This window comes from Pygocentrus nattereri, chromosome 17 (assembly GCF_015220715.1).
Source record: "Pygocentrus nattereri isolate fPygNat1 chromosome 17, fPygNat1.pri, whole genome shotgun sequence".
NCBI lineage: Eukaryota > Metazoa > Chordata > Actinopteri > Characiformes > Serrasalmidae > Pygocentrus > Pygocentrus nattereri.
This window is the reverse complement of record NC_051227.1, coordinates 1,312,209-1,337,208: the sequence shown is the minus strand read 5'-3', so window position 1 is coordinate 1,337,208 and position 25,000 is coordinate 1,312,209. Positions and strand designations below refer to the sequence as shown.

The 25,000-nt window shown below is 40.2% G+C and overlaps 1 protein-coding gene across 1 annotated transcript in view; it reads right to left on the bottom strand.

The window, feature by feature from the left end:
• slc8a2b (solute carrier family 8 member 2b) overlaps positions 1-25,000 on the bottom strand; it is a 104,847-nt gene that overhangs the window by 18,893 nt on the left and 60,954 nt on the right. Inside the window, exons 2-7 of the mRNA XM_017708877.2 lie at positions 23,427-23,857; positions 19,939-20,076; positions 10,949-11,176; positions 9,961-10,302; positions 9,365-9,820; positions 5,637-6,013 (exon numbers count right to left, since the gene is read on the bottom strand). Of these exons, the coding sequence (XP_017564366.2) occupies positions 5,637-6,013; positions 9,365-9,820; positions 9,961-10,302; positions 10,949-11,176; positions 19,939-20,076; positions 23,427-23,786 (1,901 nt within the window). The 5' untranslated portion in view covers positions 23,787-23,857. The remainder of the gene's footprint in view (positions 1-5,636; positions 6,014-9,364; positions 9,821-9,960; positions 10,303-10,948; positions 11,177-19,938; positions 20,077-23,426; positions 23,858-25,000) is intronic.

The window sequence follows — 25,000 nt, the reverse complement described above, 5'->3', positions numbered from 1 at the left end:
CAAAAATACATAACATGGAATGGATCCTGTGTGATAACATTATGCTTCCTGCTTTGCGGTTGTGCCTCCCGCAGAGTTTTGTGTATCAGACATGACATTTTTTAATTTTCAATGAAACTAAAGTGTTTTGACAGTTTTATGGTTCATGCAAAAGCCGGCACTGCAGCAAATTTAGTCTTTGACTGCAATCTGTGTTTCCCTCTTTCCATCACACAATGTAAATGAAAAGAGCAAATTTCATTCAACCAACTAACTGATCACTTGATTTGTTGCCAACTTTTTTTAGCGATCAGTTGTTGCAGCCATAATCTACAGCGAGCACATTCATTCATATACATTCTCAAAAGATTTAAATGACACCAACAGTGTTAGGTACAGGTTGAGCCAGTTTTTCTTCAGCCAGGCCAGGGGTCAGATTTTCCTCACATTAAATGAGTGCTTACATGCTTCACACACAACAGGATTCAACAGAGGCATCATCTAGGCTTTTAAACATCCAGAGCTTAGCCCAGGTCACTGTGAAACTGTTGTGGGACCTGTGGAATTATTAGCCTTAGTATTGTTCATATTACTCTTTTAAGATGTATTATGTCTAGCATTGAAAGCTTAATGGTTATATTGTACAATTCTAAGAGCTAAGAGTCAGCACATAAGGCTGTGTGCTGACTAATGGTGGAATACACAAGGACGTCAGATAACAGGAAATACCTCGAAGATAATAGTAGTAGACACTGGGATTAGCCCACCACACATGTGGTTCATCTGGTCAGATAAGCAGAGCCATTGTCTGGAAAACGGGGGGAGTTGGTAAACACAGGGAATACCTTAAGCTGACCTTGCAGACGCGCTCACGTCTGAGCACATCCTTAAACTTTTATGATGTGGATTAGTGAGATGGCCTAACGCACACATTGGAGGCTTGATGGAATCTACTGATATCTTGGGTGAGGAAGGAGCGGTCATGCGACTATAAAAAGGGAGTCAGATGAGAAGCGGTCAGAGCTGACCTGGGAGATACATGATGCATGTTCTCTGTTTGTAACCTCTCCAGAATTCTGTAATAAAACCGTTTGTTTCACTTCAGTCTGATCTACTCGTCTCATTTATTTTGCATCAACGAACACGCAGGACTGGTTTCGTCCACAGACCCCATCCTCAACAAAATGTATATTCGCTTCTTTTCATTTAAGAAATTACACAGTAACAAAATGTGCAATCAGCAATGCTTTTAAGGCCTTATAAACAAAGTCATAAATATTGTACCTAAAATAATAAGTTAACTGAAAGTAACAGATTGTGAATGTGACATTTTAAAACTGACAGTTTACGTACATGTACAGATTAAAGCGATAATTGTTTCACGCAGGAGAAGATTTATTTTTCCTTTGAGATTTCAGGCACTAACGCATTTTCTCCCTCACACTCTGTCTAGCGCATACACTATTTCTCTTTCTCGCTTCTGTTTGTAAAGTCTATCTATCTTTCAGTCTCTCTCCATTGTCAATTGCGCCAAGCTCTCGCTCTCGCGCTCTCGCGCTCTCTCGCTCCCTCGTGCTCTCTAGTGCTCTCTCGCGCTCTCGCTCTCTCTCAGTCTAGCTCTCATTCTATGTATCTAACTCCATTTTCAAAAAAGTTGTGATGCTGTGCAAAATGTAAATAAAAACTAAATCTGTGTAAACCATACTAGTACAAAGACAACATAGCAAATGTTAAAACAGAAATGTTATTGTTTTAAAAATATATATATATGCCCATTTTGAATTTGATGAGAACAAAAGTTGGGATGGGGCAACAAAAGGCTGGTAAAGTTGTGTAAAAAAAATACCTGGTGGTTGATTGGCAACAGGTCAGTAACAGGATTTAGTACAAAAAGAGCATCCCAGAGAGGCTGAGGGTTTCAGAAGGTAAGATGTGGAGGGATTCACGACTCTGTGAAACACTGCACAGTGGAATAGTGCAGCAATTCAAGAAGAACATTTCTCTGCATGAAATAGCAAAGAACCTGGGGATTCCATCATCTATGGTACATAAGATCATTAAAAGATTCAGAGAATCTGGAAATCTCTGTATGCAAGGGACAAGGCCAAAAAGCAGCATTTGCTGGCAATAGCTTTTGGGGCCTCAGGTGGCAATGCATTAAAAACAGATACACTTCTCTTGTGGAAATCACTGTATGGGCTCAGAAACACTTCTGAAAACCACTGTTTATGAAAACAGTTCATTGCTGTATCCACAACTGCCAATTAAAACTTTAAAATGCAAAGAAGAAACCAAATATAAACAGGATCCTGTCGTGTGGTCCAACAAATTTAAATGGGAAATTGTTTTGGAAATCATGGACATTGCGTCCTCTGGGCTAAAGACTACTCAGCTTGTTATCAGTGCACAGTGCAAAAGCTGATATATATGATGGTATTGGGAGGAGGGCCACTAGTGCACACCTAGCATGTGCACATCTATAAAAGCACCACTAACGCTGAACAATACATACATGGCAACATCTGCTGTAATCCAGACGACATCCTTTTCAGAGAAGGCCCTGCTTATTTCACTGCCTGCAGTCCACACCTGTCATGCATTGAGAACATTTTGTGCATTATGAAATGAAACATACTGCAAATGAGACCTACCTACCTCCCTACCTCCCTTAGAGGAGTGGGTGCATGTACCCTTGAATGCAAGTATGGATGATGCATCAAGCTGGGGGGAAGATATGAAATGTTAATGTCATAAAGCTTGGGCCAGGTGGTAACCACTGAATATGGAGATGTGATGGCAATGCTTGAAAAGAGAGAGTCCCTTTGAGCAGAGTCTACTCATAATTTGAAATTGTGAACTAAGAGCAATGCACAAAACTACACATAGCAAAAGAAGCTTCTGTTTAACTAGTTCTAGTTTAACTTGTAAAACAACCATAACAAACCCCTGTTCAGTCAGTTGTTTTAAGTCCCTCTCTCTCCTTGTCTGATGCTCTAATTCATACCCTTACAGTAAAAAGTGAGTGTAATGCACTTGTTTCGTAAAAGGGTATGCCTGTCTGAACCGAGGCCTGATCTTGGACCTCTGTAAACAACAGAGAAGTATATCAAGAAACAGATCCTAAAAAAAGGCTTTAAATTCTCACTTAGGAAAGGCGGAAACAGAAGCATGGCCACCCCAGGGCCAACAATAACAGTGAAAGCTCGGAGTTTATTCAGAAATAGAAGCTATTTTCAAGCCTTTGCTACTACAATAATAAGAATCTGCCTGAGACTTAGAGTCATTCATACTTCTGGCTTTTGACAAGTCTAAAAAAAAAAAACAACAAAAAACAAACCAAAAAAAAAAAAACACATAAAACATTAATAAAACAGTTACATGTATAAACAGAAACCGTGTGTCACGTTCTTTGGCACACAGTCATATATGTACACCTATGGGTGGCAAATCAAAGTAAAAAGTGGAGAAACTAATGCTACAAGTTATGTTCTAACAATAATGGACAAAGTAAAAAACAAGTAATAATTCAAGCTTCAAAGCTGATCTTACTACTGATTTTAGTTTTTGACTATTTTTTTATAAATAAGAGTTTGTGACAGTGTTAGAAACATAATATAATACAGTTTATTTGACGTTACTTAACATTAACATTAACACTTAACACAACATAATTTGACAAAATTAAGATAATTTTAGTGATAATTTAGGCACACAGTTTACAAAATATAGGTCGAGTATAACCTTTACAAGATCACCACGTTCGTCGTGTAGCTCCAGTGTAAAACTACAGAAGAACACTTCAGACACGTCTTCGTGGACTGAATATACTTGGGATAATTTCTGATAATTCTACAGAACTGAAACATTTGTCCAAACCACTACTTCTACATTAATGCAGAAAGTGTCTTAATCACACTCTTGTTTTTTTTTTATATATAAAAATAAATAAATAAATAAAACAGTGCTCTGGTGAAGGAATCTCAGACATCCCAGCATCAGTATAAACACTGAAGCTTCTCCCTGGAAACACAAAGATCCTTCTCCATCTGACTGCCTCTCACTGCTGCACAAACGTAATCGCTGATATAGACGAGCCATCCCACCACTGCAAAGAAAGAATTTTTCTTTTGTTCACAGATTTAAAGCTTACAGGAGCATTTCAGCTGCCAACTCAGCAATAACAATCAGTTTAACTGCCTTAAACTTTTTATGGCTGTCTAGGCTTAAACTATGAAAAGAAATCTGCTTGTATGGCCAAACATTTACATGCAAACACATGTTATCAGTATAATCCTGCAGCGCTTGATCGTTTGGTTGTCTTGTAATAGTAAACCATTTTTCATTGGTACACCACATGACACACTACTAGGGCTGGCCCAAACAGCATTTTACATGCAATGAATACGGACTGGTCAGATATGGAGCCAGATGTATTTTTGCTTCCTATATAGCAGTGATAACAATGAAGATGCAAGTCTTAAAATCTTTATTTAGCAATGTGCTTTCATATTCAGTTTAGCTGGTTTAATGAATGGATAACCAAGTTTATATTGCACTGCTAACTTAGTGGTCAAAGTTTAATTCCATCACAAGTGAAAAACATGAATCTTGCACATGATTAAAGACTCGGTTATTTCTATGTTTTATTCATAATTTACAAGAATACGTGAAACTGATTAGAAAACTGGGTGACTGTGTTCAGCTAAAATGACTTAGGATTTATTTTGTGCCTAAACCCATGCCCATTATCACGTAATCACCAGTCACCAATTTTTCATTTAAAATAATCATTAATCAGCCTATAACTCTGAACATCTGAGTCTGTACTGTCAGGAATCCATAAGTGATGTAGAAACCTGTTGAAGTCTAAAAGGTTAGCAGAATACAAAAACTAATTAAAGAAAGGAAAACTAACATAACGAAAATTAGAATATTCACATTATTTGAGCCAGCCCTACACTACAGTTTAGCCTTCATTAATAGAGTACAGCGGAGAGGAGGAAGAATGATGAACTTCACTCATTCACCCTCTCTTTCACACTTTCACACACACACACACACACACACGTTAAGTGTTATGCACATTAGACTACAATGTATTGGCAGACAATATATTATTTGCCAAGAAATGTGAAAATGTATTCATTATAAAAACTACAAGGGAAATTTTGCACCTCATTTTAAGCTCACACGTCGTCACTAATGTTGGCCTTTCCATTGTTTTCAACAGCCTTAAATGAATAGCATGGTGGATAACACCATCTCACAATACCAATACAAGTGCACACACACACACACACACACGCACACACAACTGTATTAATAAAAGCCCTTAGGATAGACTAATGATGTTACGTTCACCTAAACCACTGAAAGTAGCTCTGGATATGAGCGTCTGTTAATAATAAGGTCAGATTTATTTGCGTTGTGGCTAAAGTGAGTCAGTCTTTAGAGTTTTATGTGGGTTATTTGTTTTGTGATCACCATAACAAGGTCAATTATCACTATTGGCCCAGAAATCAGCCCCAAAACTCTGTCAGTGCATGTCTACAGTACATCTTCAGTAAATCTCATTTTCCTATAAATCCACACATAAACACAAAAACTGAAACAGTCTCATCCACTGAGCACAAACACACACAAATGCACACACTCACGTAGTCTGGTCGTTGGTGAACTCCAGCTCTCCATGTGTATCTTCATAGTCGATACCCCCTCCCCGGGCTGATCCTGGCTCGGTGTGGTAGGGAAGTATGACAGTGCCCCGGGCCCCTGAATTCCTCACCACTGTCACCTCCATGGTCCCGACACTCTCACTCACACGCATTATGCGATCACTAAACGTGAAGATTCCTGCATGGTCATCATCCAGGATGGTCACTGTGGCGACCAGTGGCTCCACCAACCGGCCCTTGGGAGCTTGGCCAACCTCATCACTCTCAAACATGCCTTCAGCATCACCAACCCGTAGATTGAGCAGACGGACAAAGAAATGTTCGTCCTCCTCAAAAATATCATCATCTATTATCCCTACCTGAAGAAGGGAGGGAGAGGGGGGGGAAGAGAGATAAAGAGGGAAGTGGGGGAGATTAAGCGCAAAACGACAGTTGTTTCATGAAATAAAAAATATGGTAAAAGGTGTGGAATACAGAATAAAGTCACTACGAAAAAATGTTATGCTTTAAAAATGTTAACGTGCGCTAAGGATGCCCACTTGAAAGGCTTCTAGACTAGAAATACGGAAAACACGTCATTTTGCGTTTATTTCTTCTGCAGATGAAATAAACTTCTGAAGAGGAAATTTCTTCTGAACTGGGAACCAAGCAGAACATTATTTTGTGAGGAAATAACTCCGCATGGTTGGATTAGAGGGCTATCCTACATGAAACTTTACCAACATACAGCATCAATTTTCACCCGCTGATCACACAGAGGGTTTCCAGTCTCACATTCAACCCCACTTTCTTTCTTCCCTTCACCCAAGACGGCAGGCCCATAATGTTACATAATTCAATTGTTTTATAGAATACAGTAAGCCATACTGTATCATAAACCACATCGTCAATTTAGCAAAAGAATTTACTTAAAAACAAGAAGCTGTGGCAAATGTGGAGCTTCTATTACTTGGTAGACTTCCATTGTGAAAAAGAAGCATATTTAAGGCACCACTCATGAATACAGATCCTGTACTCATGTACATTAAAGGCCTTTCATGTTAGTAATTCTTCACCCCAGTGGTCTAAACAGATTCTTACTTACTTTTAAAGTAATTCTCCCAAAAACCTTGATAATTACCTTGATGGCCAAAGGGGTTCCCTGAACAGGAAGCTCAGAACTAGGAAGAAATGCAGTCATTCATGACTAAACAGTGCTCCAGTTCAGTCTTAATCAACCTGCAGTACGTTTAACTCTTTAACCAGCTAAACAACCCAGTGCAAGCAGAAGTGTAACAGAGAGAAGAAAGAGAGATCCCACAAATGACAAAACAGCTTAAAAATGTCACACTTAATAACTAGTATATATAAATACTTTATAAAAGCACTTCAGCAAAAATCTACGGTCAAATCTTTAAATAGCTGTGAAGCAACAGTTACGTAAACAATGTGTGAACTGCTTTCTTGTAGGTTACAGAAATGGCAGAGCCTTCAGACAGTCAGACAGCCATAGCTGTGACTGGTGCACATAACAAGAGTCGCATGCAGGCAAGTCTGACATTTTCAGCTATGACAAACACAAATGGAAACCAGTTACAAGACTGTGGTTAGGAGCTTAATCTTGCATGACTGGAAGTAACTTCCCTGGGGAACTGCAACGATGGCCACTGAGTGGACAGACTTTCCTGTAAAGAATTGTGGTATGTTGTTTTTGTGACTACATAATTTTGCATATTACACCACAACAAGCCTCTTGTTATCTGATGTTTAAATCCACTAGTAATATTTAAAACAGAGGATCAGGAAATGCATATGATAATTAGCAATAATTATATGGAAAAAAAAAATAAAAAAATATATATATATATCTATTTTTTTTTTTTTTTTTTGTGAGAACAAGAAGCTGATTCAGAGTGTGCACTCTTCACAGTCCACAAAGTCCTAAATAGTGTAAATCATTTAATGTTTGCAGTTTTGTATTTAAGCTCATTACTATTGAGAGCTTCATATTTTAATATTTCCGGTGTGTATTATTCAGTGCATATTACTATATATACTATATAACTGAAGACTTCTGAGCTTTGCACATTTAATATTATGGGTATGACTAAAACAGTCTAAATAAAAGGGTCACTGTCCTAGAGGTGTTCTGACACTACTGCAGCACTTTAGCATCTGTTTAGGGTGGACAAAGTCCAGGAAGTTCATTTTCTCATTCTCAGCCCTGTTTCATGATGGTAGTTCCAAAAAGAGGCTCCGAGTGTGGACAGTGGAAACTCAGCTCATCATCTTTCCAGGTGTGAACAAAATGTGAGAAAAAAGGACTTAGTAGAAGTGTGAACTCCCTCTCTCCCTCCACCCATTTACACTTACCCCAACACCCTGCTCTTCCTCCTGCACTCCTTCTCACTTTTTCCTCTTTCACTCTTCCTCCTCTCTATTGTTTCTTCTTTCCCATAAACAGAATGCCTTTTTGCTTATAGTAATACAGACGCCGTTAATGTAGCATAAATACGTCTCTCTCTTTTTTCTTTCCTCTTCTTTTCATTACAATGCTCCCTCTACCATTACACAGGCCTGACGGGCCTCACTTGCTGTCTGGCATTGAAGTGGGGAAAATACAGGAGCTCACAATTGTTTGTAGTGTCTAATTGCATTTATATGAGCTGAAGGGTCTGAAAACATACTACACATAATCCTTTGTAAGAATGTGGTTTTGTTTCTACAACAAGGTCTGCGCCAAGCATCTCGGTAGATGGCAAGCTAGGGGCTGACAGCAGCCCTCCAATACTATAAGTTAAGCTTTCAGTTGTAATTATTACTGGAGTCTTCAGATGGCTTTTCTCAGGATGCTTTCACACCTTTGTCTTTAGTTCACTAAAACCACAGGTCTTGGTCTGCTTGAAAACGAACACTGATTCAGTTCACTGCTGGTGGAAACGCATTCTCCAAACAGATCTTGCTTTTCTTTTCTAGCAGCATGTCAGCACTGTACTGTCAGCATAAACTGCCTGTTTAACATTTGACTTTTTACACACTCTCAGCACAAGCTGCTGATAAAAACGACAGATGAGCCAGAGATGTGTTTGATTTCAACATATATATCATAGCGGAGCATATTTTTGGCCAAGCATCAGCGACCTGAGTGGTGAAACTCAAACTCAAAACAAAAAAGTAAGTAGGATTATCATTGTTGATTGTGACAGTGCTCAGGAACCGAAAGCCCAGGTGAGCTGAGCATGGCTAGTGTGGTTTGACTATTTCAGAGGAGGCACTAAAACCCTCAAAACTAAAGAGACCAAACAATACTTTTTTGGGAAAGCCAGTGCAGGATTTTCAAAGACAATACAATGGACTGTAGCACCAGATCTCAGTCCACATACACCGTGTATTTTTCTATTCTTTTTATCCTTTTCTTTTTTCCCCCCTTTTTAATACCATTACAGCCATATGTTTTTTTTTTTTTTAACATAACAGCTAATTTTGTACATCTACTGACAACTGGGATTATCTTTTTCTGTGCCCAACTCTCAGGTTTACATTGTTAGTGTTTAAGAAAAAGAAAATTCAGTCTAACAAAGCGGATTTTAGTTTGCCCATGCGCCACTATGCTTTGCAGTTATAAACAGGTGGGCCTTGGGGTGGGCCTTCACTCTCCCTGGTTTTCCCTCTCGCCTTATCCTTATGTCCTTCTCTGTTTCATTTTACTTTTCATTTCCCTGTTTACTCACCTTTATCTCTTTTCTGGTCTCTCCTGGCTTGAACACCAGCGTGCCCTCGCTGTACTCGTAGTCTGAGCCGGCGTTGGCTGTGCCATCCTCTGTGCGGTAGTCCACATAGAAGGTGCTTTCGCCGGCGCCGCCCTGGCACACCACAGCTAAGGACAGTGTTCCACAGTTCTCCATGCACTGACTATGTGCACTCTCAAAGCTGATTCGGCTGCAGGTAGCACAGTCATCATGTTCAGATGTGTCTTCCTCGCCGGCAGCGACTGCTCTCTTCGCATGATCCGCTGCATGCTTCTTCAGCACGTTACCTGCTCCGATCATCATGCGCGTAGCCTGGACTCTGTAGAAGGCCCGGCTCTTCTGCTGGTGCAGCAGGGCATAGTAGTTGGCGAGCTCTACCAGCTGCTCCAGCTCCTTATCTGGGTACTTCTGCTTCAAGTCTTTTAGGATACGGATTACCTAAAGGACAAGATGAGAGATGGAGAGTGAGATTAAGACATGAGAAGAGGAGGTCATGAGGGAGGGCAGGTTCTCGAATATTTGCCATTATTTCAAATTATTTCATATGAATTATTTATAGTGAATGTGTTTCTTCTCACCTCTTTGCGGCTCTCGTCTAGTTCTTTTGCACTTTCCATATTAATGGTGGCACTGTTGGAGTTCAGCAGCATTGCCATGGCACCTGCACTGTTATTGGCCCCATCCTGGCATTGATCTGCACTCATGACCCCCGCTGAACCCCTTGGAGGAAACTTGCCATCCATGATCATATCTGTTCCTTTGGGGGTCATCTCACCCTCTGTCTCCACGACGACCCCTGTCCTCTTGTCAGCGCGGTAACGTTTAGACATATACTTGTAAAAGAGTAGCCTACGATCGGCGATCCAAGCCAGAATCACACAAACTGGGAAGTAGCAGAGAGTGACCAGGGCCTCCCACACCTAATAAATACAAACATATGCATGCACACACATACATGCACACAGCAAACATATATTAACATATGCATATTAAGCAAGTAAATTGAAAGTGTTCATGTGCACAGATATCCAGATAACTGCACAGAATCGTTTGGGTTGAAAAACTGAAACCTGGTCTTAAAGAGAGCAGAACATCATTATTACAAGAAACATGTGGGACTGGTTTTCCAGTTGGGGATTACACCAAGTCTTGGACTAAACTGTAGTGCCAAAGGTGAACCACCACTGGAATTTTTTTTAGTCTAGGCTCAACCTTTATGTGGGTCTGGGAAACTGGCCCAAATTAAGCGCTAAACGTATTATTCACTTTTAAGTCTCATTAGCCTTGAGCAGACAAAGACAAATGGCTACATAAAATCACTTTTCTGCACAGTGGAGAAGCACGAGTAGTATAAGAGTGCATAAATTAAAGTAAATAAAAGCCTGTAAAGTGGCATTTAATGCAGCAAAGAGTAACACAGTAACTGCCCTTTCTTGTTCCAGTTCCCTTAGCCTCCAGTGATATGCTCAATTGTAGACACACATACAGATTTTTTTTTTTTCTGCCCGTTTTTTAAACAGCAGGAACTTCCAATGAGAATATATTCTCTTTCTCTCTGTTACATACCTCGACAACTCCTGGTGAGATGATGGAGAGGATGAGGTACAGCCAGATATATGCGAAGATGCTCCAGAAGGCGGTTATGAAGAAGACCCTCAGGTGTTTAATTTTCCTCACCTCCCCATCAGGGATTACCCACACGCAGAGGCCAATGATCACGAACATGTTGAAAGCTGCACTGCCCACAATAGTGCCAGGACCGAGTTCGCCTGATTCAAAGCCATGCCCACACACCTGCAACACACACACACAGACACAATAGTTAGAGATGTGGTTGTGGAGCAAAGACTTTCTTAGCTAGTAGACCACACATCACAGAAAATGTATTTTCTAGATCACTGCCACTCAGTTCCAATACCACCTCTAGAACTTTAACTTGTGTCAGTACAGCGTCATTTAACCACAACTGAAAATTGTGCAGTTAAGTGGACACAAATTTGAACCTGTTGCAACTTTACAATAGCATGAGATTTCTTTACCATTACACCACCTGAACACATTAAAAACATTAAACGAGGGTCAAGACTGTCATTACATCTTAGGTCATGGTTTCAAAATCCTATACCTTTAATCGACTCATACACTATTTGGACAAAAATACTGGAACACCCCTCTTCATTACTGAGTTCAAGTGTTTCAGCCATACTTACTGCTAACAGGTGGATATAATTAAGCGCATAGCCTTGCAGTCTCAAGGTTGGGGGTGTAAAGCACGCTGCCACTGGACTGCGGAAACTGTTCCACTGTTCTGTGGAAGTGACGAATCATGCTTCTCTATCTGGCAGCCTGATGGACGAGTATGGGTTTGGCGAATGCCAGAAGAACATGCCTGATTGCATAGTGTCAGATGGAAATTTGGTGGAGGAGGGATGATGCTATGGGGTTGTTTTTCAGTGGTTGGCCTAGACCCCTTAGTTCCAGTGAGGAGAAATCTTAAAGCGTCAACATACCGAGACATTTGGGACAACTGTACGCCTTCACCTTTGTGGGAACAGCTTGGGTTAGGGCTATTAAGAGACATTTATTTAAATCTGCTGCTACTGGAGCACAATAGTAAAATAATTTTTCAGGTTATGATATGTCAACTGACATAAATCATTGAGACTTCTTATATACAGCTGCACTACGTAAGCTATTTTGCACTATTTTGAGACCTTTCTGGTAGAAACGTGTAATTGAAAGCAACATGTGGAAGATCAAAATATAGTGCGTGCTCCACACCTCCAAGAGATTACAACCACATTGAAAGAGGTACTGAAGAAAAAAAAAATCTGTGAAATCTTGGTGAACGACATGCCTTCTCAGGATGTAAGTGAATTACCCACTGTTGTCTTCATTATGTTCATTTTGCATTTAAGACCAAAACACGGTGCCAGACCTCATCTTTGAGCCTGTGCCAGTGAGGTTAATACACCAAGATGTATGATTGGGTACTGCAAAATCCTACCCAACAACCCTGAAATTTTAATTTATTCAGTTAAACTAGTTAAATAATTTAGCTGTGTTGTTTTTTTTGCCTTACTCATTAATGATACTTTAATAAAAACAGCTTACATAATGCAGCATCAAGAAATTCCACAAACATATAAATGTAGATATTGAAAACCTAAGATGCAATGTTACGGCCCTATCCATGTATTCCATGGTTAATGCATGTGATGTATTTTTATGCTTGGATCTCAGCTCAGCAAGGCTTTTAGCTGCTAGCTTCCTACCTAATCTTGCTGACAACACGTTGGTAATCTTATTCCAGTAATTGCATTCAAGTAATTGTTCAATAGAAGTGCACACAATGGTGGATAAAATAGACTAGACATGTTCAATTTTTACTTTCATCACCTCTCGCTTGCTTGCTCTCTGTCTCGGTCTCTCTCTCTCTCTCTCTCAGGTGGATTCTGCATCCTCCTGCCTCTACCCACTTCACCAGCTGAGCCTCACCATCTATGAATGCTGATATAAGACCCCTATCCACATAATCGTACTCGGGCTATCGAAGCCAAAAACAAATGTCTTCATGTCTGCATGTCTTCACATACATAGGCCTAGATTTGGGATATTTATTAGATTATTGTCCTCTTGTCTTCTAGACAAGTTCGTATTGTTACCTCCTAAATGCATCACAAGGTATCTTAAAACAGAACTTAATAGTATGAGATACTGAAACCAAAGGCAGGTCCAGAAGACCAGCTGCTAAGTCACCAACATGCTAACTGTTTGCCAGGATTGCTGTAAATGGTTCATGAGTGTGATGGTGACAGTGACATGATGTGATTGGCTGAGGCAGCTGTCACATTGGATCCATAGAGAATAAGACAGGACAAGCTTGCAAGGCATGAATCATTTTCTTATTATTTGCCGCACTGTTATCTACCCTTCATCACTGTGCAGAATACCGTTGAGTAATAGCGGCTTAATTTTCACTTTAAAAAAAATATTCAGAATTCCTGGTCTTTGCGAAAAAACAATGTACGCATTTACTTTCAATGTGTACATAATTTTCACATGAATAAACTACATTAAATCAACACAATTTTGTCTTTCACACTTTAAGCAGTAGTATAGTGTGTTGATGTAGTATATTTTATTCATACATATATTCATATGTTGATGTAGTGTATATTATATACTAGATATACTACAAAGACAAACATTTGGCTGGATGTAAATCAATTAGTAATGCATAATGATGCTGCTAAACAGGATGCATGTTATAAAAACTCATCTTCAAATCCTGTTTATTTATTTATTTTCATATGACAGGGTTTTGTCATAGATTGCACATATATTGCCCTCCATAAATACTGACATCCCTGGTAAATAATATGGACAACAGGCTATAAAAAAATATTGATGCTTATCGCATTTATCCTTCGTTCAGAATATGAACAAAAATGTAACCTTTATTTGAATGATTAAAAAAAAAATCTTACCAGAAAATAAATATTTTTCTCAAATCTGTGTGTGGCAGTTCTTATATATTATATTTCTTATTCTTGTATATATTTCTTATTCTTGTATAGTTATTATTCTTGTATACTTCTTATTGAATTCTCATTGAATATTTTGCACAGCCTCCCTCTGCAAAAATAAACCGCTCCAAGACTTCTTCTATAATGCTTAATGAGACTGGAAAACACATGGTAAATGATCTGAGACCTTTTCCCCCATAAAGGTGTCCTATCGGGTTTAGATCAGGAGACTGAGGTGACCATGGACCTTGATTTTGTGGTGGGTGAAACATTTTTCGTGATGATTTTGAGATGTACTTTGGATCACTGTTCTGCTATAGCCCAGTCTAAGCTCCCTGGCTGAGGAAGTCAGCCTTTGCTTTTATTTCTGCCGGTACTTGATGTGATACTATGTAATTTTGTAGGGCCTTTGGAAGAAAAACAGCCCACATCATAGATGCACCACCATACTTTATAGTGAGGAAGTACTTTTCAGCTTTTTTCTTAAAATCTCTATTTTGGTCTTATCTAACCATAAAACATGGTCCCACTAGGAGTTACAGTAATGTCTGACAAATTGTTGGTCCTTGAGCTTGTCTCACACTCGCCGTCAAACCCTCTCACACTCACCATCAAACCCTCTCGCACTCGCCGTCAAACCCTCTCGCACTCACCGTCAAACCCTCTCGCACTCGCCATCAAACCCTCTCACGCTCGCCGTCAAACCCTCTCGCACTCGCCGTCAAACCCTCTCACACTCGCCATCAAACCCTCTCGCACTCGCCATCAAACCCTCTCATACTCGCCATCAAACCCTCTCACACTCGCCATCAAACCCTCTCACACTCACCATCAAACCCTCTCGCGCTCGCCGTCAAACCCTCTCGCGCTCGCCATCAAACCGTCTCACGCTTACCATTAAATTGTCTCTTGCTCACCATCACACCGTCTCGCGCTCACCATCACATCGTCTCACACTCACCATCAAACTCTCACACACTCACCAACAAACCCTCTCATACTCACCATCAAACCTTCTCACACTCACCATCAAACCTTCTCACACTCACCATCAAACCTTCTCACGCTCACCATCAAACCTTCTCACGCTCACCAACAAACCTTCTCACACTTGCCATCAAACTCTCTCAAACACACCACCAAACCCTCTCATACTCACACTCACACTCACCATCAAACCCTCTCATACTCACACTCACACTCACCGTCAAACCCTCTCACGCTCGCCATAAAACCGTCTCACGCATGCCATTAAATTGTCTCACGCTCACCATCACACCGTCTCACGCTCACCATCACATCGTCTCACACTCACCATCAAACCCTCTCAAACTCACCACCAAATCCTCTCATACTCACCATCAAACCTTCTCACACTCACCATCAAACCTTCTCACACTCACCATCAAACCTTCTCACTCACCATCAAACCTTCTCACACTCACCAACAAACCTTCTCACGCTCACCAACAAACCTTCTCACGCTCACCAACAAACCTTCTCACGCTCACCAACAAACCTTCTCACACTCACCATCAAACCCTCTCACACTGACCAACAAACCCTCTCATACTCACCATCAAACCCTCTCACACTCACCATCAAACCCTCTCACGCTCGCCATCAAACCGTCTCACGCTTGCCATTAAATTGTCTCACGCTCACCATCACACCGTCTCACGTTCACCATCACATCGTCTCACACTCACCATCAAACTCTCTCACATGTACCATCAAACCTTCTCACACTCACCATCAAACCTTCTCACACTCACCAACAAACCTTCTCACACTCACCATCAAACCTTCTCACACTCACCATCAAACCTTCTCACACTCACCAACAAACCTTCTCACACTCACCATCAAACTCTCTCACACTCACAAAATAGCTTTGTTTCACAAACTAAGTATAAAATTAAATAACAAACAAACAACAATGGAATAAAGAGCCATAAATTACATATCCAAATTTTAAAAAAATCTTTCACTTTAATCTGAAGTAGACGTGCGGAGGGCACGGCTGGTCTCAGAAACTCAGAAATCACTGAAATCAGGCCTGTGTGTCAGGGTTGTGCAGAATTCTGACTCCCCTTCGCGTGCACATGCCTCTTCACTTAAGATTATGCTCGCAATTTCGGCTGTTCCTGTGCGTAAATAACGGTTATTCCTTGCTTCACCTTCACAACAAACAGAATTACTGATACAACGGTTGCATCAAATATATAAACACCTATAAAACGTAATGATGCCTCCCCAAATGCCGGACTAGCCCTATCCTCTCAACACTCATGTCCAATCTTTTTCGTTCTTTAAAATTTTAAAACTGCGATCACCTAATTTTTCAGCTTCTCTGACCAGATGTGACCTCCGTGAAGCTGACCCCCCATGTGGTCAGAAATGGATTAAAAATGCTACTATTTGTTTGTGCTGGTTTGTGCTGTAGAAATGAATGTTTGTGCTGGCACTGTTTTTAAGAAATTACACATTACATTTTATCGCCTGTGACGTCACTCAGCCCCCATCAATGTCCAAATCAGGCCAAAAGGTTCTCATCCGTTTGTGCCGTTAAAATAAATATTTGTGTTAACTATCAAGTTATAAAGCCATTAAAGTTGGATGAGTGGTGTCACTCAGCCCCCCATCAACGTCCAAATTGCACCAAAATGGTCTCATTCGATTGTGCTGGTTTGTGCCGTTAAAAGAAACATTTATACTCTTTTAATTCTTAAGTTAGTTGTATAAACAGGTTGACACTACTGATGACATCATTACCACAGGACATCGTTACCACAAAAATTCCAGAGTGGGATAAAGCCCACACTGGTCACTGTTAAAATCTGTTGTGTCGTGGTGGGTCCAGGACATTTTCATGAGCATTTTAACAAGTCACACATTAACATGAGCAAACATGATACACTGAAAGACCAACGTTAATATTTTATTCCTTAAACGAAGTGTAACCTCACAAAACCCTTGATTCGTTTTGAAAATGCTTTTGAAAGAGCAAAGTAGTAATTTCTAATCATTTTTAGTTCAGCTTTTGACCTCGACTAATAAGTAAAGCTGAAAATGGCAGATGACTCTGTAGTGATCAGCGTCAGCCGCTGGTCAGGAGGCAAAAAAGCCTTTCTCAGATCTTCACCATCAACTAGTGTTAATCCTGTGGTAATGATGTCATCAGTAGTGACAAAACGTGTTTATACAACTTAAGAATTAAAAGAGCACAAATGTTTCTTTTAATGCCACGAACCAGCACAAATGAATGAGATCATTTTGGCGCGATTTGGATGTTGACTGAGGCGGAGTAACGTCAATTTAAAAAAATATATATTTTAGCCTATAACTTGATAATTAAAATAGCACAAATATTTATTTTAACGGCACAAACCAGCATAAACGCAGTACAAACGAACGAGACCCTTTTGGTACGATTTGGACATTGATGGGGGGCAAAGTGACGTCACAGGCGATAAAATGCAATGTTAAATTTCTTAAAACCGGTGCCAGCACAAATGTTGATTTCTATGGCCTGAAAAAAGCGCACATGTAGCACAAACAAAAAGTAGCATTTTTATTCCATTTCTGACCACATGGTGGGAGACCAGCTTCACGGAGGTCCAGATGTGCCCTCTGCATGTTTATTTCTGGTTAAAGTGATGGAGCATTTTACATTTGGATAAATCAAATTTGAACCTTTATTCTACTTCTATTTTTTTTTATTTTATGTTTAGTTAATGAAACTGTGAAACAAATCTATTTTGTGATTTGTCCACTGATTATAACAGAATAAATGATGAGAATATACGGACCACTATAGCACCAAAACAACTTCATTTATACCATCTATAGCACATTGTCTATCAGTCTGAAGAACCGTTTCACCATGCAAAGAGCCTGTCTTTACTAAAGGACCTTTGAAGAACTATGTTTTTAAGAGTGAACTACCGCACGTGGGGAACAGGCATATTTGAATGAACAAATTTAGTGAATCAGGAAGCGCTAATTTAAATGGTAACTCTAGGCCAATCAGAAAACGCGGCCATCAAGTTCCCTCATACACCCTCAAGTTCTCTCACACTCTCTATCAATAACACCTTAGAGTTTGATGGTGAGTGTGAGAGAGTTTGACAGTGTTTGATGGAAAATTTGATAATGAGTGTTAGAGGCTCAATGGTGAGTGAGAGAGGGTTTGATGGTGAGCATGAGAGGGTTTGATGGTGAGCGTGAGAGGGTTTGATGGTGAGCGTGAGAGGGTTTGATGGTGAGCGTGAAAGGGTTTTATGGTGAGTGTGAGAGGGTTTGTTGGTGAGCATGAGAGGGTTTGATGGTGAGCGTGAAAGGGTTTGATGGTGAGCGTGAAAGGGTTTGATGGTGAGCGTGAAAGGGTTTGATGGTGAGCGTGAAAGGGTTTGATGGTGAGTGTGAGAGGGTTTGATGGAAAATTTGATAATGAGTGTCAGAGTGGTGTCACTCAATGGTGAGTGAGAGACGGTTTGATGGAGAGGTTTGAGAGGGTTTGATGGTGGGTGTGAAAGGGTTTGATGGTAAGCGTGAAAGGGTTTGATGGTGAGTGTGAGAGGGTTTGATGGAAAATTTGATAATGAGTGTCAGAGTGGTGTCACTCAATGATGAGTGAGAGATGGTTTGATGGAGAGGTTTGAGAGGGTTTGATGGTGAGCGTGAAAGGGTTTGATGGTGAGTGTGAAAGGGTTTGATGGAAAATTTGATAATGAGTGTCAGAGTGGTGTCACTCAATGATGAGTGAGAGATGGTTTGATGGAGAGGTTTGAGAGGGTTTGATGGAGAGGTTTGAGAGGGTTTGATGGTGAGCGTGAAAGGGTTTGATGGTGAGCGTGAAAGGGTTTCATTTTGAGTGTGAGAGGGTTTGATGGAAAATTTGATAATGAGTGTCAGAGTGGTGTCACTCAATGGTGAGTGAGAGACGGTTTGATGGAGAGGTTTGAGAGTTTGCGTGAGAAGTTAGAATTTTGACAGAACACTTACCATGGACATATTCATGACACATCGTTTTTGTGAATGCGATATCACTACTGTTGAAAAATCACGTTAAGATCAAGAATCTAAACTTTCATACTTAGGTCTAATCTAGACCACATCTGGACAGGCCTGGACAGTATTATCTGCCACTAATTCACAGTGAAGAGAAATTAGTGGTTAACAGCTTTGTTTTTTGTTTTTTTTGCTTTTTGCTTCTGAGAGTTTGCCCTATAGGATTAGCTCTGTAGTTCTTTGATCCTGAGTTCTGTCCCTTGTGCTGCCACAGCCATTCAAGAGTCCAAGAGAGCTAAACCAGCTTCACACTCTGTGCGAGTACTACGGTCCTCCCTCGCCACTCATCACTCTGCGCTACGCTAGCTAACATGGGCATCTGTAGTTCAAGGTAAAGCTGACCAATGATTTTGCTTTAGCAGCAGCTGAAAAAGATATGGTGGCTAACTTCATGTGCCTCTTCCATCCCAAGCTACCATCCCGAGTTGGTGACATTATGTGAATGTATGTGACTTAAGGACTTAACACTTTGCAATAATCACCAGAATAATGCTGTCACAGGAAAACATTACAAATTTCAAAGAATTCTTTGTGAGTTAAAACTTTGGACGTTTAAAGTAATATGCTACACGACAGCCAATTTAGAGCTTTTGCAACCAAAAACGTTCTGGCAGTGTCACAAATTTTGGTTCAAAATCTCACAAAGTGACTGCAACCAGTAACGAGATAACAGATATTCCACTTTGTCAAAACAACATAAGCTGAGGGCACAGCTTTATTTTTCAGCAAAAACAGACATTTTTTTGCAGCGCAGATCTATTGACAGAAAATCATCATAGTGGAGATCTGGCAGCGACCAAAAAAATGTAATTAAATTAGTAGGAAATTTAATTAAATATATGTTTTCAGTAGCTGCCACAAATTGATATTCAAAAATATAAAGAGATATATGAAAATATAATATAGGTTACATAAGGCTATTTTAGGCTTCTGAAATGGTAAAGAGGAACCCACCTCTATGACAGACAGAAGGATCTCGGGAGCGGATGAGCCTAGAGCCATCAGTGTGAGGTTGGACACAGTCTCGTTCCAGATGCGTACAGTAGCCACTGATGTCTCCCCATTAGGCAGAGTGATCGTTACCTCTTTCTCCTGCGGAACAAAGATAACAGACTGGTCTTTCTGTACAAGGCTGTGAGGTAGAGAGTAAATGCAAGTTTCTTTGAACATTATCCAGCCAGCAGTACTTGAGCAGTTCATCAGTTTGAACACTTAAAATAATTTTAAACTATGATGCTTTCAAAATAATGCTTGAAAAAAAAAAAACAGTTACTAGGCCTTAACACTTAAATATGAACACACAGTACATGAGCCAGTACGCGGATTAGATAATATCTGCTGATGGCACAGAAAGCAGACACAAGGCTACAGAAAAGTGTTTTACAAATTATTATTAATATATATTGTAATTACATATATATCAAAATATATTATAATTAAAAAGAGAAAAAAAACAAGCAGCAAAATGGACAAAGTCTGATTCAAGTTTGTTCACTAAAACCCACCAAATATTTAACTTAAAATCAAAAACAAAAAAATCAGCACTCATTCACTCAAGGGACGAAAAAAAAAGGTTTGACAGATGCATGATATTTTTCACCTGTTGTAAAAAGCACTATATAAATAAACTTTGTTTGCTTGATTTACATTGTGATTTATTTGTCAAAGGTTTATCTGAGTGGTTTTCAACCTGTGGGCTGCGGACCTTGTGGTGAAGCTGCTAGGTGGCTGTTCAATATAGACATGTAACCAAGCATAATTTAAAATAAGTTTTTCAGTTTTTGGCCTTTACATTGTGTGTTTCATGAAGCATGGACCAAATGAAACTATCGAAAGATTACTTGGAAAATTGTCTGGTTCCACTGACTTACAATAAAATTAAAGCAGTTTTTTCCCCCCTTTTCCTGCTAGGCTAGAGGGTGCCTATAACAACTGAAATGATTCCATAAAACAATACATGCAAATGGAGCACTGCCCAAAAATGCAAAGTTTTATTATGAAACAATTATAGGTGTAACAAACAAAAAATATCGGTGGTTACCTAACAAGCTACTGTATGTCCAAAAGTTTGTGAATTCAGAACAAGGCAGTCAGATGGGATCAGAGTCAATGTCATGTCCTCTAGATCCACAAATCCACAAGGGGGACACCAGCATAAATAATCAAGAAACCCCAAAAACACAAGGTTCTTAAACCACTACAAATGGCTCTCCTGTGTCATTCGGGTATCAGATGTGTGCGTACGTGCATCTGTTTAATCGACATGAAAACATTTTTTGATGCATTCAAACATTTCCACTTGTTGAATGGCCATGCATATCATGAAATGAGGCTCCCTTTGAATTCTTGACGTTTTATTGTTTTTTTTTTTTTTTTAAATCATCACTCATGACTCATGAATATAGATTTTCTGGTTGAATTTGAGAGACCCCCACCAACGTTTCAGAGCAGTTAAAATGGCCTTTATCCCTATTTCTACCCTCAGGTATAGTAATGATGAAGTAAATCAATTTGCACCAATTTCACAAACTGGGGCAGGTTCTGGGGAGGGGCAAATGGCATACACAGTGCTTTCAAAAAGTATCCACACCCCACTTTTTCATTTCATGTTACAGCCACACTCTAAACAGATGAATCATTTTCCTCACCAACCTGCAATAAAAACCACAAACAAACTTACAAGTATTTAGACTCTTAGCTATGACATAAAAGACTCTGATCATCCTTGAGATGTTACAACCTTACAAAGTTTACCTGTGGTAAATTCGGTTGATTGGACTGTCTACATAAATCCCCACAGCTAACAGTGCATGTAAAAAAAGAAAACCAAACTTCTACTAGAGCTGGCAGCTCAGCCAAACTAAGTAAACTGGGGCAAAGTTAAGTGTCAAAGAGCCCGAAGGTCTCTCTGAGAGAACTCTGCAGGTCCTGTGTGGGGATGGGAAAACCTGCCAGAAAGATAACTACCTCTGCAGCACTTCACCGGTCAGGGCTTTACATTAGGCCACTTCTCAGTCGAAGCAGATGACCGCTTGCTTGAAGTTTTTCAAAAAGCATCTAAAAGGACTCTCTTGGGGAATGGGAGGCTTGTCAGAATGAAGGGAAAGCTAAACTGATCAAAGTATTAAGCATTCTTTAAGAGGCTGATGCAGGAGCTGTCTGTGAATGTCCTCGAGTGACCAGCCCAAACTTAAACCCAACTGAACACTGCTGCAGAGGTGCTGCCCATCCAACCTGACGGTGCTTGAGAGGTTCTGCAGAGCAGAATGGGAGAAGATCTTCAAATCTAGGTGTCTCAAGCTTGTAGCATCATACACAGGGAGACTATAAACACCACCAACAAAATACTGAGTAAAGGACCTGAATACTGAAGTATATCCATTTATGTTGCTTTATTATAGAAAGTCAATAATGAATTCAATCCATTTTAGAGTAAGATAACAGAATAACATAAAATGAGTTTATAAACAAAACAATACATTTATATTACTTTAGACATATTACAACCCCCATTCCAAAAAAGTCGGGACGTTGTGTAAAATGTAAATAAATGTAAATAAAAACAAAATGCAATGATTTGCAAATCTCATAGACCCATATTTTATTCATTTAGAACAACAGAATTAATTTAGAACTTGATGACAGCAACGCATCTTAAAAACCCATGTCTACCATTGTGTAGCATCCCCTCTTCTTTGTGAATATGTGGGAAGTGAGGAGCCCAATTACTTGAGTTTTGGGAGAGCAATGTTGTCCCATTCTTGTCTGAGGTAGGATTCTTGCTGCTGAACATCTGCTGAACATCCCTGGGTCTTCTTTGCTGGATTTTTCATTTCCTGACGCACCAAAGTTTTTTTTTTTTAAATTGGCGACAGGTGCCTTCCGTGAAAGAGACGTTGTCTGGATGGGAGCATCTGTGGTTCTAAAATGTCTCTATACTGTTCAGCGTTGATGCTGCCTTTTCAGATGTGTAAGCTGCCCACCAAGGCAACCCCATTCCATCAGAGACGCAGTACCACTTACTTTTCCAGCCTTTTGTTGCCCCGTCCCAACCTTTTTGAGATGCGTTGCTGCCATCATTTTTTAAAAGAGTTAATGTTTTTCATGAAATGGTAAAAAGTCTCACTTTCAACATGTGTGTTCTATGCTCTATTGTGAATAAATAATCTCGAGATTTGCTAATGTTTTTGCATTTTTACACACCATCCCAACTTTTTTTTTTGGAGTTGTAAATGAAACACAGAATAAAAAAATGAAATGCTTAAAGAAATCTAATACATTGATGTTTATTATACGACATAACTTGCCAAATGTGGACTTAGACAAAACCTGGACTGCAAAAAGAAAGAAATAGGGTCCACACATTGTGGTTGTGTGTTGGAGACTGCTGTGCACTGTTCTGCTGCCTAAAATCTGATGTACTGGTTGTGTCATTGTCTCACCTGTGATGTGATAACCTCTATGGATGCCATAAAGCGATCCGCAATGATGGATACACCCAGGAACAGGTACATAAGAGAGACAAAGTAGACGGCGGCGCGGGCGACCTTGTCTCCGAGCCCCGGGTTTTGAGGCTTCCAGACGGGCAGAATGATGCCAGGCTTACACTCCACCACATCGCTACAGCGCTTTGTTAAATTGGCCTCAGTCGCAGAGGTGTTGTTGTACGGTTCCGGGACCATGGAGGGAGACACTGGCTCTTCTTCACGCTGGGATTCCGAAGTGCAAGATAGGGGGAGGGAGAGGAGGAGGAAGAGGGAGAGGAGGAAGACAGTACAGCGAAGAGAAGCAGAGAGTGCCATAGCCTCTCTCCTCTGGGAGCAGTAGGGTGTGACAGGGGAGATGAAAGAAAAGGAGGAGAGGAATCTATCACCTGGCAAGAGATAGAGAGAGAGAGAGAGGGGGGGGGAAACAGAGAGAGAGAGAGAGTGAGAGAGAGAGAGGGAAACAGAGAGAGAGAGAGAGAGAGAGAGAGAGAGAGAGAGAGAGAGTATAACAGCTACTCAATTAGAAACACTAGTATTTTAACAAATTCTAAGTCATTAGCAATTTAATTCTTAGTTTTCCTTTCTCACATCTTTCAGCCTGATTTAGGACACACATGCACACATTCCTGTTCACTAAACTATAGAATAAACTCGAGTTTATTTGCCTCAACCATGGCCACACAACATTTTTCAAGTTACGTTCAGTGCAAATCTCATAAATAGAAAAATCACACAAAAAAACTATGATTTACGGGACAGACAGCTGTGTAGACGACTTCTATTGTTATATTTAACAATGGGCTACAGCAGTAGGGCAAACCTTTGCCCATGTCATGAATATGTGGTTGTGTGTCTTAGGATGAGTGTAACCAGCAGAATTCAGACACGTGCGGATAAAACGGATAACACTGGTTTTATTCACAAAGCAAAAACACGGTCAAAGAACAGGCATGGGTCAAAACCAGAAAACGGAGAAAGATCATAGTGATCATATCACTAGGTGAGCAAAACCAAAAGGGCAAGGCAAAAGACGTAGTCGATAAATCAGGCAAAAAGGTTCCAAAACACAGATCAAAAATCCAAGGCAAAGGTACAAGAGGGACAAGCAAAAGGCAGAGTAGAAAACAAGGCACAAGATCAGGAATCATAATAAAGCAATCAGTACAAACGCTCAGTAAGTTCTCAAAGGAGCAATACCTCGCACTGACTCTGACCAAAGCCCAGGCTTATGTACTACGCTGTTCTGATCATACGACATAGACACACGGGTGAAACCACTTCGTACTCTGGAGACTGTGAACGCTGACAGGTGTGCACGAGAGTGTCAGAAGTCATGTGGTCCTTGACAGGACTGTGGGTACTGGAGTCCATTTCGCATACCGAGTCAGAAGGAAGTTGTGGCATCATGTATGATCTCCCGGAGGAGTATGGGCAATGAAGTCCGTTTCAGTCTGAGAGTTCGTCAAATGCGAGACAATGAGAAATTCTCAAAATGACGAAGATCTTTTGAGGTTTTGCCAGTTTGAGAG